A 13,536-nucleotide genomic window follows, 5' to 3' on the forward strand; every position below is an offset into this window, starting at 1 on the left:
GCAGACACTTTCACCTCTTATGGACTCGGCACACAAAGACGGGTCTCTGGCACAGAAGCAGTAGTCAGTCCATGAAAAATCAGCAAAATACTTCCTCAAGTCCCCCCAGCTAGCATAGGCAAAACTCCAGAGGCGCCTCCGCTCAGGGGGATCCTATGGAGGGATTAGAGCGATAGGACAAGATACAGATGTGAGATTGTGATCAGAGGAGCCCAATAGAGAAGAGAGGGTGACAGCATAAGCAGAAGGATTAGAGGTTAGGAAAAGGTCAAGAATATTGGGCGTATCTCCCAAGATGGTCAGGAATACTATTAGGGTGTTGCACCAATTGCTTTAGGTTGTGGAGGATAGCAAAGTTGAAGGCTAGTTCACCCGGATGGTCAGTGAAGGAAGAGGCAAGCCAAAGTTGGTGGTGAACATTGAAGTCTCTGCAAAAGGGAAGAGTCAGAATGTGCTCCACTTTGGAAGTCAAAGAATTTCTTATAGTCAGAGGAGTTAGGTGAGAGCTATACAGCACAGATAAATTTAGTTTGAGAGTGAGTCTGTAGTCATAACCAGATGGTGGAAAACTTGGAAGATTCAAGAGTGTGGGCACAAGAGCAGGTTAAGTCGTTGTGCTTATAAACGCAACATCCTGCTTTGAATTGAAAATAAGGATAGAGAAAGTAGGAGGGAACAGAAATAGGGGCTATTATCAGTTGCCTTAGACACCTATGTTTCAGTGAGGAAAAGATGATGAGGTTAAGAAGAGAAGTGGTGTTCTACAGATTTAAAATTAGATCTAAGACTGTGAATGTTGCAGAAGTTAATGAAGAAAAAGTTGAGGAGGGTGTCAAAACACTTAGGGTCATTATCAGAAGAGCAATCCAACCTGGGAACATTTGTGGTCCCCTCCCCAGATGATCACTCCAAGGTTGATGTAGGAGTCGCCATGATAATTTTTGATTTTTAAGTGAAGGGTGTGTGTGTAATTAGGTGCTTGTGGTTTTGTATGGAGGAAGAGAGTTGTCTTTAGAGGGCAGGCTGTGACTGCTTCCTTGTGTTGTGAGACACAAATGAAAACGTTCAGTGAGGTCACAGCTGGGTTTAATGTGTGTGTGTGTGTGTGTGTGTGTGTACATGAGCATGTCATGGACATGTTGGTCTGGTATATAGATTTTTATTTCATTTAATTTTTCTGTCTCTCTTTCATAAATAGCAGCTGACCTGTGCAAAAATACTAGAACACTTCAGTATGATTACACAATTTCTTAAATATGTGGTTGATACCTGAAAAAAAAAAAGTAGAAGACTGGCTATAACATCAGCTCTCAAGTACGGTGTGAAAACATTAACTCTTTCTCTTTGCAGGTTCTTTGTTATGAGTTGGCAGTGGGATTTCTGCTACACTTGTTTGGTCTTTGGGGTTTGCTGCTGCAGTTGGTTGTTGGTGCAGCTGTCCTCATCTCATTGCCTGCATATTTGGTGCATCGTTACCTGCAGACCCGCCACGCCTCCACCACTCCTATTACTACCAGTGGTCCTGCTACTGCTACTTAACTAGTCAATACCATGCCGTCATCTCCTGCACTTCGAACATTTTAATAAGAAATTTTGCCTTTTAATATGTAGTCAACTGATGTAAATAAAAATGTTTAGTCAAATAATACTGATTAATCAAATAATGGTGGTGACAGTAAGTAATGTAATGTATGTAATATGTTGAAGTGGATTCATATTTTGACTTGGATGTCCCAGTTTCTGGTCAGAGAATCTTTGGCTTTCAGTACTTTTCTTGGTTGTATTTTCTATATTCATTGAATTTTTCAGTAAACACTGTGGGCTATCTTTTAGCTGTCTTCTGAGAATTTCACCCATTAGGTTCCATCATAGTTGTGCAAAGCTTAACTTTTTTTTTTATATCAGTGTCCTCTGCCACCACTCTCTTATTTATAGAGTTGACTCACATTTTGCAAGACAAGGTTTTCAATACTTCATAAGGATTACTGATTTGTCTACATCTATATCAGGTTGACAAACAGCTGTAAAGAGAACTAGCCAAGGCAAGGCATCTGCATCAGTGTTCAGGAAGAATTTAATTCTCACATCCCTTTATGCCTTGATGCTTCTGAATAAATAACATACTGAGAAGGGGTCCTTTGTCCCTCTCCCTTGCTTTGTCACTTTCAGTTGCCTTTCATGACAATATGCTAGAAGCTTGTTTTGTGTAATTTTATTTATATCTTGCTTTTTGTTTGTTTCTTGCATTAATTTATTGTATTTAAACTAAAGCCCTGTATTTAAGAGGACAGCACTGCTGCACACTGCCGCTGTTTTTTTGTGTTATGAAAATTTATTAAAAGGATTGAAATGAGGAAACTGAGGGATGGGGATTCCTTTCTCTGTATTTTGCTTCCTACAGTGGCACCAGGCATCAGTCTCATCTTGGCCATCTCTCTTTTAGGGATGATGTCAGCCTAGTGTATGGATCACTTGTTTTCATAAAATCTAACTTAACTTTAGTAGAGGTTGGGGATTTTGGATTGGCTATTTTTCTTGACATGCAGTAGAAATATGAGTAACATTGTGAGTTAACTAAGTATTTTTTTATATTCATCATCTTTGCATGAAAAGATCCTTCTTAATGGGAACAATTCCACAAACACATTGAGACATCACCATTGTTGTTGTACAGTATCAGAGGTTCTGTGTTGGCCAGCTCAATAATCTGGGGAGCACAGTAAAATTTTACCAATGTGATATACTTATTACTGCATGTAGGTACCTGAAGGTTGATCATATTTTAAGGAAAAATATCAGCACAAAACACAAATGAACATCAAACATTCCTGTTGAACCATATGCATGTGGTCTCTCCCAACAGTTTCCCTGTTGGAAACTATTTCCATAGTCTCCTGTAATGGAGAGGTTGAGTCCTGCAGTGGACTGTTGTTCTTGAATCTGAAGACTTGGCTTTTGAACTCATACACTTGCTATGCCAGATATTTACTTCAAAAGATGTTTTATCTGGTTTGTGTGTCAGAATGGAAGACAGACCAATGAAGGACAGAAAGGTAAATTATTTTTAATATGCAGTAATTGTAGTTTTGTGATGCATTTTGATACACAAGTCTGTAATGATTTTAAAAATAGAGATTATAGTTAGTCATTCAGTCAGTTTGTATATCCCTAGCATGATGGCTATTGACAGGGTTCTACAGGGAAGCACTGAGCATGTCACATTCCAACAGTTGTTGCCACAGGAAACCTTTACACAAAGAATTTATGGGAGTTATGGTAATGCTATGATTATATCAGCAGTGACTGATGATCTATGGCAGGTTAAACTAAGATAACTCAGCATCCTGGAAGCTTTTTTTTACAGCTAGATTTTTAACAGACAATTTGTTGATCTGTATCTTTGGGAAAATCAATGAATTATCCTTGCCAGCTGCAAGTGGTCCCTTTGTTGAGGAATGCAAGATGGCTATAGACACAGGGGACTCCACCTTGCCCTGAGAGTGATGTTTTACATGAGGGAGGCTTCAGTAATTAGAGCTTCTCTCATATTGAACAGTAATTGATAATGTCAATGGTATCAATGCAGCAGGAAAGAAAAGTTTTAAAAAGGGAAGATTCCTGTATTCATGTGAATACAGGAGATTCACATGAAAGGTTTTGAAATAAATAACTGCATAAATTGGAATAGAAGTGAGGTACCATAGGGGCTGAAAGAAGTTGTACAGTGTAGAGGAGGAAGTGAGGGAAGGGGAAAAGGACATGCACTCTTACTGGAAAGACATACATACAAGCACATGAGTGGAGAGGGTCATGGATAATATGGGAGTTGGAAAGAGAATGATTAAATATGTGTGGGAAGTTTTCCTTACAACATAGCCATTGTGTCTGCAGTTTTGGTGAGAAGTGATCCTTGTAATAATTCTGTAAATATGTTTATTTGAGTTTCTTGTGACAAATTTCCTGTACGAATCCTGTGTCGTATAATTGAATAAAAGGGAGTGATATTATATTGATATTGCTTTAATTATTTTAGTGTTATGGTAACGAATCAGAATAATGCCATGCTGTGATGACCAAGCAGATATATATATATATATATATATATATATATATATATATATATATATATATATATATATATATATATATATATATATATATATATATATATATATATATATATATATATATATATATATATATATATATATATATATATATATATATATATATACAGTGATACCATGACTTAAGAGTGCCCCAACATACGAGTTTTTGAGATATGAGCTATCGCTTGGACAAGTTTTTGCTTTGAATTGCAAGCCAAAATCTGAGATACAAGCAAGCTTCAGATCCTCAGCCACTATTTGGTATTTGCCACAGCAAGCTCCAATTTTGACACAGCATTCCTCGTCTCACTCGTTCACTTCATGTGTTTTAATACATTTGTTATTCATAAATATATTTTTCTTACTGTAAATGCTCAATATAATGAACATGTATGGGAAGAGAAAGAGAGAGATAAATTGTGACTATGACAGCCAGTAGGTGACCTTGAGAATGGCCAATGGTGCAGAGCTCTCTCTCTCTCTCTCTCTCTCTCTCTCTCTCTCTCTCTCTCTCTCTCTCTCTCTCTCTCTCTCTCTCTCTCTCTCTCTTAGATAAGTTAACACACACACACACACACACACACACACACATACATACACACAGAGAAAGAGTTGTGGTTTGAGAGAGAGAGAGAGAGAGAGAGAGAGAGAGAGAGAGAATTGCGTGATCAGCCATTGTCAGGAACGTTCACTGACTGTCACACATCCACAATTCATCTCTCAAACATGTGGTTGACAGTGCCAAATAAATAAGAAAAATAGAATAAAGCAAGCGTTCAATAATTTTGAAATATGCCGTAATTTGTGAAGTTTCGGAAAATAAAACGTGGATCGCTATACTCAAAATTCGATAAACAGAGGTTCGTTATGTTGCCAGTTCACTGTTTCTAAAAACATATAACAAAAAAAATGGGATGCTTTTTTGGGGACTGGAATGGATTAATAGAATTTTAATTTCAATGGGGGAAAATTTATTTGACATATGAGCAAAATGAGCTACAAGCTCTGTCGCAGAACAAATTTAACTCATTGAGGTACCATTGTATGCATACACAGTAAAACCTCGGTTCAAAAACTTAATCCATTCCAGGCCTTGGTTTGCAAACCAAATTGTTCATGAACCAAAACAATTGAAATTAATGCAAATAGAATTAATTTGTTTCAGCCTTAGAAATATGGTTCTTTTACATATTTATTTATTTATTTATTTTTTTTATTTACTTATTTTTTTTATTTACTATTTATTTTTTTTTATTTATTTATTTATTTTTTTTATGTAGGAGGGACACTGGCCAAGGGCAACAAAAATCCAATAAAAAAAATGCCCATTGAAATGCCAGTCCCATAAAAGGATCAAAGTAGTAGTCAAAAATTGATGAATAAGTGTCTTGATACCTCCCCCTTGAAGGAATTCAAGTCATAGGAAGGTGGAAATACAGAAGCAGGCAGGGAGTCCCAGAGTTTACCAGAGAAAGGGATGAATGATTGAGAATACTGGTTAACTCTTGCGTCAGAGGTGGACAGAATAAGGGTGAGAGAAAGAAGAAAGTCTTGTGCAGCGAGGCTGCAGGAGGAGAGGAGGCATGCAGTTATCAAGATCAGAAGAGCAGTTAGCATGGAAATAACAGTAGAAGACAGCTAGAGATGCAACATTGCGGCAGTGAGAGAGGTTGAAGACAGTCAGTTAGAGGAGAGGAGTTGATGAGACGAAAAGCTTTTGATTCCTCCCTGTCTAGAAGAGCAGTATGAGTGGAACCCCCTCCAGACATGGGAAGCATACTCCATACATGGACGGATAAGGCCCTTGTGCAGAGTTAGTTGTTTGCGGGGTGAGAAAAATTGGCGGAGATGTCTCAGAACACCTAACTTCATAGAAGCTGTTTTAGCTAGAGATGAGATGTGAAGTTTCCAGTTCAGATTATAAGTAAAGGACAGACCGAGGATGTTCAGTGTAGAAGAAGGGGACAGTTGAGTGTCATTGAAGAAGAGGGGATAGTTGTCTGGAAGGTTGTGTCGAGTTGATAGATGGAGGAATTGAGTTTTTGAGACATTGAACATTACCAAATTTGCTCTGCCCCAACCAGAAATTTTACAAAGATCAGAAGTCAAGCGTTCTGTGGCTTCCCTGTGTGAAATGTTTACTTCCTGAAGGGTTGAACGTCTATGAAATGACGTGGAAAAATGCAGGGTGGTATCATCAGTGTAGGTGTGGATAGGACAAGAAGTTTGGTTTAGAAGATCATTAATGAATAATAATAATAATATTTATTTTGATATTTTAATTAAATTTTGATAATTTAATTTTTAATTTTGATATTTTAATAAATTAGACAGAAGTTTTAGGTGAGAGGTATACAGCACATAAATTTAGATTGAGAGTGACTCCGTAGTCATAGCCAGATGGTGGAAAATTCGGAAGACTCAAGAGCGTGGACACGAGAGCAGGTTAAGTCATTGCACACACAGATGCAACATCCAGCTTTGGATTGAAAATGAGGATAGAGAAAGTAGGAGGGAACAGAAAAGGGCCTACTGTAAGTTGCCTAATTTCAGTGAAGAAAAAAGATGAAAATTAGATCAAAGGTCACGAATGTTGCAGAAGTTAATGAAGAAAAAGTTGAGGTGAGTGTAAAGACACTAAAGGTGGATACCAGAAGAGCAGTCAGACCTAGGGATATCTGTGGTACCTTCCCAAGATGGGGACTCTGAGACTGGTTTAGGAGTCATATGATAATTTAGAATTGTGATAGAAGGGTGTTTGTGTAATTAGGTGCATCTAGTTTTATGTGAAAGAAGAGTTGTCTTTAGAGGGCAGACTGTGACTGCCCCCTTGTGTCGTGAGACACAAAGAGACGTTCAGCGAGGTCACAGCTGGGTTTAATGAAAAGTTCACAGCACCCCCTGATCCAGTGCTTAAGACCTCACTGGGAGTAATTGTTGTTTCAGCAGGTGTCTACTACCTCGTGAGTGGTTCAGCTTTTATTTTAGTCTTTTTTTTTTTTTTTTTTTTTTTTTTGTAGATTTCTAAACATCCTTTTGGGGCTTATTTTCATGCATCAAGTTCTCTATTTCTTTAACTGATAAATTAATTTAATTACACAGAGAGGTCGAGATAGTATGAACATTCCTTAATATATTGCCCGTATATGTACAATAGAAGCTCTGAACACAAAGTTAATTCATTCATGCAAGCTATTCGTATTCTGAAAATTCGTATTCAGAATAAAAAAATTTCCCGTTTAAAATAAAGGTAAGTGAATAAATTAAATAGTTTCAATCCCATCCATAATGTGCACAAAACAATGACAATAATTTTTAGTATAAAAGAGGGACTATTTCTAGTAACTAACATTGCTAGAAGCCTTTTTTAATGTTGATGAAATAATAAATTATAAAGAAGAAAGGTTGGCCATCCAATATTCTTGCGAAGTCAAAATTGACAACAACCGAATGATTGAGGCAGTGGAGTTTCGGGAGATAAATTTGGTGTGCTGGATGTAGTGTGGAGCACACCGTTTATTTATTTATTTATTTATTTATTTATTTTTTAATGTCTGCAGGAATTGCCGTTATAAAGGCTGCGGCCTGCCACTGCAACACCAAGAGCAAGATCAACAACAAACACAAACGTTGTATTGTTAGCGGCTGCTCGTTGCGGAGTGTTTTTATCACAGATTTCTGTCAGTGAGAAGTATGGAGGGGAAGCGGAAAGCTGAGTTCATGGCAGTAGCAGTGCAGCCCAAGAAGCCAAGAAACGAAGTGGTGGTTCATGGAGGAGAGAAAGGCGTCGTGCAGAGTGTGAGTGTAGAGATGGTTACCTAGCTTGTATAGTGAGGTGTTGATGTAAGCCCGCCAGCAGCCTAAGAGCAGATAACTGGTGTTATGCAGAAATATGCCACATTATTAAAAAGAATATGGTAACTGTATAGTTTTATTTAATAGTTATGCCTTTGGTAATTTTTCAGAAAACCGCTTAATTTCAAGAGATTATTTTATTCTTTCAGAATTTGATGTAGTTTGAAGGCTTAAGGATTTTTGTTCACATGTCACTTCACCCACAGTATATTTCGGCAGATCAATAGCTTGTTTACTCATGAAGTATTCACTCACACTAAAATTTGTTCACCCAGATTATTGTTCAGTACACAGTAACTTTACTAGATTTAAGAAATGCTGGAGAATACAAATATTTCTCCTTTTACACGCCATATAGGGACTTGCAAGCATCACGTAAACAATTGTACTAGTTTATCCATAAATGTACTTATGTGTGAAATGATTAATACTGGTTCCTACTGTTTTATCTCAGTTTATTAAATATGATAGCTAAAAAACTAGAAATGCAGTAAAAAATGTAGAAAATTACAATAACTCCCTATTTAATTCCCCCTCTTTCCCCCAACAAGCTTGGGGGACCTGGGGATTGGGGTTGGTTGGGAGGGGGGAATGTGAAGAGTGAAGTTTTATGGTAGGGAAACCAAATTCGGACATTTATGAAAAGTTTAAGAATCAGACGACATGTTTTGACAAGTGGGGGAATTTCTAACCTAACCATAGGGGCTTTCCTGCCTCCTGGACCCAACCATAAGAACACTAACCTAACCTAACCTAGTATTACCTAACCTTACCAATCTTTGACTACTTAACTTCCAAAGTGGAGCACATTCTGACCCTCTTCCCTTTTGCAGAGATCTCCATTCTTGGAGACTTCAATGTTCACCACCAGCTTTGGCTTTCCTCTCCCTTCACTGACCATCCTGGTGAACTAGCCTACAACTTTGCTATCCTCCATGACCTAGAGCAATTGGTGCAACACCCTACTCGTATTCCTGACCGTCTTGGAGATATGCCCAACATTCTTGACCTTTTCCTGACCTCTAATCCTTCTGCTTATCCTGTCACCCTTTCTTCTCCGTTGGGCTCCTCCAATCACAATCTCATATCTTTATCTTGTCCTATCACTCCAATCCCTCCTCAGGATCCCCCTAAGCGAAGGTGCCTCTGGCGTTTTGCCTCTGCTAGTTGGGGGGACCTGAGGAGGTATTTTGCTGATTTTCCTTGGAATGACTACTGCTTCTGTGTCAGAGACCTGTCTTTGTGTGCTGAGCGCATAACAGAGGTGATAGTGTCTGGCATGGAGGCGTACATTCCTCACTCTTTTTCTCGTCCTAAACCTTCTAAACCTTGGTTTAACACAGCTTGTTCTCGTGCTATACATGATAGAGAGGTGGCCCGCAAAAGGTACTTAAGCCTTCCATCACCAGAATCTCATGCACTTTATATTTCTGCCCGGAACCATGCCAAGTCTCTTCTCCAACTAGCCAAAAACTCCTTCATTAACAGAAAATGTCAAAACCTTTCAAGATCTAACTCCCCTCGTGATTTCTGGCATGTAGCCAAAAATATCTCCAATAACTTTGCTTCTTCTTCTTTCCCTCCTTTATTTCAGCCAGATGGCACCACTGCTATCACATCTATTTCTAAAGCTGAACTCTTTGCTCAAACCTTTGCTAAAAATTCTACCTTGGACGATTCTGGGCTTGTTCCTCCCTCTCCTCCACCCTCTGACTACTTCATGCCACGTATTAAAATTCTTCGCAATGATGTTTTCCATGCCCTCGCTGGCCTAAACCCTTGGAAGGCTTATGGACCTGATGGGGTCCCTCCTATTGTTTTCCGAAACTGTGCCTCCGTGCTTGCACCTTGCCTAGTCAAACTCTTTCAGCTCTGTCTGTCAACATCTACCTTTCCTTCTTGCTGGAAGTTTGCCTACATTCAACCTTTTCCTAAAAAAGGGTGACCGCTCTAATCCCTCAAACTACCGTCCTATTGCTTTAATTTCCTGCCTATCTAAAGTTTTTGAATCTATCCTCAACAGGAAGATTCTTAAACATCTATCACTTCACAACCTTCTATCTGATCACCAGTATGGGTTCTGTCAAGGCCGCTCTACTGGTGATCTTCTGGCTTTCCTTACTGAGTCTTGGTCATCCTCTTTTAGAGATTTTGGTGAAACTTTTGCTGTTGCCTTGGACATATCAAAAGCCTTTGATAGAGTCTGGCACAAACCTTTGATTTCCAAACTACCCTCCTACGGTTTCTATCCTTCTCTCTGTAACTTCATCTCAAGTTTCCTTTCTGACCGTTCTATTGCTGCTGTGGTAGACGGTCACTGTTCTTCTCCTAAATCTATTAACAGTGGTGTTCCTCAGGGTTCTGTCCTGTCACCCACTCTCTTCTTATTATTCATTAATGATCTTCTAAACCAAACTTCTTCTCCTATCCACTCCTACACTGATGATACCACCCTGCTCTTTTCCACGTCTTTTCATAGACGTCCAACCCTTCAGGAGGTAAACATATCACGCAGGGAAGCCACAGAATGCGTGACTTCTGATCTTTGTAAAATTTCTGATTGGGGCAGAGCTAACTTGGTATTGTTCAATGCCTCAAAAACTCAATTCCTCCATCTATCAACTCGACACAACCTTCCAGACAACCATCCCCTCTTCTTCAATGACACTCAACTGTCCCCCTCTTCTACACTGAACATCCTCGGTCTGTCCTTTACTTGTAATCTGAACTGGAAACTTCACATCTCATCTCTAGCTAAAACAGCTTCTATGAAGTTAGGTGTTCTGAGACGTCTCCGCCAGTTTTTCTCACCCCCCCAGCTGCTAACTCTGTACAAGGGCCTTATCCGTCCATGTATGGAGTATGCTTCACATGTCTGGGGGGGTTCCACTCATACTGCTCTTCTAGACAGGGTGGAATCAAAAGCTTTTCATCTCATCAACTCCTCTCCTCTAACTGACTGTCTTCAGCCTCTCTCTCACCGCCGCAATGTTGCATCTCTAGCTGTCTTCTACCGCTATTTTCATGCCAACTGCTCTTCTGATCTTGCTAACTGCATGCCTCCCCTCCTTCCGCGGCCTCGCTGCACAAGACTTTCTTCTTTCTCTCACCCCTATTCTGTCCACCTCTCTAACGCAAGAGTTAACCAGTATTCTCAATCATTCATCCCTTTCTCTGGTAAACTCTGGAGCTCCCTGCCTGCTTCTGTATTTCCACCTTCCTATGACTTTAATTCCTTCAAGAGGGAGGTTTTAAGACACTTATCCACTTATCTTATTTTTGACCACTGCATTTTTTTTTATTAGATTTTTGTTGCCCTTGGCCAGTATCCTTCCTACATAAAAAAAAAAAAAAAAATTAACTAACATAACTTGGGGCTTCACCCCCCTGGATCCCCCTTAAGGACACTAACCTAGCTTACCATCACCCTACCTTACCTATCACCACCTAACCTAACCTAACTGCGGGCTTCAACCCCTGGACCCTCCCCCTTAAGGACACTAACCTAACCAAGCATTACCAAACCTAACATTACCTAACTTAACCAGTATGCACTGCAGCAGTCACATGTTATTCCTCACAGCCAGCATCTGAAATCAGATACTAAGAAATAAGATCCATTAACACTCACTGAGTGAGGGAATAATGTCAAACTTTAAGGTTGTGATGATAAAAGATGTAATTTTTAAAGGCATATCAAGAAATATAGATCACAATTTTCCAAACTTTCCATGTTGACAGTTGGATTCAAATTAGCACGGTGGTGTGACACGCTCCCTCACAAGGCAGTGTGGAATAATACCCTTGTAGTGCCCTTTATATATCCAGCAAATAAATGTGCCTCATAATAAAATGTTCATAATAAAATGCTTATCATTCAATAGTTTTGACACAACAAACAAACTGAGCTTATGTATGGACAAAAATTTTTTTTATATGTATTTCACTCGTATATGAACTACTTCCTGAGTTGCATAGGAAGTGTTCCTGGGCTCAGTGTGTGTAAGGAGCCACACTGTTCACACAATTTGTGGATTTGGGCTCTGGGAGGCACCCATGTTTTCAACATGGATCTGTGAGTTAACTACTCACATAGGAGGGCGCTGTCTAAAACTTTTACAGATGTATACTACATTAAGTACACCGTATCTTCATGCCAGCCTTCATCGGAAAAGTAACAGTGTTATTGTAAAGATTAATAAAAAAAATATATAGAAAGTCATGTCAAACTGAATTAATATTAAAAAGGAAAGAAAACAAAACAAGAAGACCTAAGGCTGTTGCCTTAGACATATCAAAAGCTTTTTGATAAAGTCTGGCACAAAGCTTTGATTTGCAAACTACCCTCCTACAGCTTCTATCCTTCTCTGTAACTTCATCTCATTTTCCTTTCTGACTGTTCTAATGCTGCTGTGGTAGACAGTCACTGTTCTCTTAAATCTATTAACATTGGTGTTCCTCAGGGTTCTGTCCTGTCACCCACTCTCTTTCTGTTATTCATCAATGATCTTCTAAGCCAAACTTCTTGTCCTATCCACTCCTTTGCTGATGAAACCACCCTGCATTTTTCCACATCTTATCATATACATCCAGGGATGCCACAGAATGCCTGACTTCTGATCTCTCTAAAATTTCTGATTGGAGCAGAGCAAACTTAGTATTGTTTAATGCCCCAAAAAACTCAATTCCTCCATCTATCAGCTCAACACAACCTTCCAGACAATTATCCCCTCTTCTTCAATGACACTCAACTGTCCCCTTCTTCTACACTGAACGTCCTTGGTCTGTCCTTTACTTATAATCTAAACTGGAAATTTCACATCACATCCCTAGCTAAAACAGCTTCTATGAAGTTAGATGTTCTGAATCATCACCAGTGGCCCCCCTCCACATACACACACACACACACACACACACACACACACACACACACACACACACACACACACACACACACACACAGCTGCTAACTCTGTACAGGGGTCTTATCCATCCATGTATGAACTATGGAGTATGCTTCACTATGTGGGGTGTTCCACTTGTATGTATGGGGGTTCCACTTGTATCGGTCTTTTAGACAGGGTGGAATCAAAAGCTTTTTGTCTTATCAACTCCTCTCCTCCAACTGACTGTCTTCAGCCTCTTTCTCACTGCCGCATTGTTGCATCTCTTGCTATCTTCTGCTGCTATTTTCATGCCAACTGCTCTTCTGATCTTGCTAACTGAACGCTTCCCCTCTTCCTGTGGCCTTGCTGCACAAGATTTTCTTTTTTTCGCACCCCTATTCTGTCCACCTCTCTAATGCAATAGTTAACCAGTATTCTCAATCATTCATCCCCTTCTCTGGTACACTCTGGAACTTCCTGCCTGTGTCTATATTTCCACCTTCCTATGACTTGAACTCTTTCAATAGGGAGATTTCAGGACACTTATCCTGCATTTTTAACTACTGCTTTCGACTCTGAGGACCAGCACCTCAGTGGACTTTTTTTTTTTCTAGTTCCACTCCTACATAAAAAAAAAATTGTGAATTTCAAAAACATATCAGGTGTAAAGAATGTATTGAATTAGC

The 13,536-nt window shown here is 39.2% G+C and overlaps 2 protein-coding genes across 2 annotated transcripts in view; both read left to right on the top strand.

Annotated features, from left to right (window-relative positions):
- The window catches only part of LOC135090039 (sphingomyelin phosphodiesterase 4-like), a 79,029-nt gene extending 75,022 nt beyond the window's left edge, over nt 1-4,007 (top strand). The window contains exon 13 of the mRNA XM_063986272.1: nt 1,351-4,007. The gene's annotated coding sequence lies outside the window, so the exon portion shown is untranslated. The remainder of the gene's footprint in view (nt 1-1,350) is intronic.
- Nucleotides 4,008-7,697: 3,690 nt separating this feature from the next.
- The window catches only part of LOC135090043 (U5 small nuclear ribonucleoprotein 40 kDa protein-like), a 33,284-nt gene continuing 27,445 nt past the window's right edge, over nt 7,698-13,536 (top strand). The window contains exon 1 of the mRNA XM_063986281.1: nt 7,698-7,907. Coding sequence (XP_063842351.1) covers nt 7,803-7,907 — 105 coding nt within the window. The 5' untranslated portion in view covers nt 7,698-7,802. The remainder of the gene's footprint in view (nt 7,908-13,536) is intronic.

Source organism: Scylla paramamosain, chromosome 34 (genome assembly GCF_035594125.1).
Source record: "Scylla paramamosain isolate STU-SP2022 chromosome 34, ASM3559412v1, whole genome shotgun sequence".
Classification (NCBI taxonomy): Eukaryota; Metazoa; Arthropoda; class Malacostraca; order Decapoda; family Portunidae; genus Scylla; species Scylla paramamosain.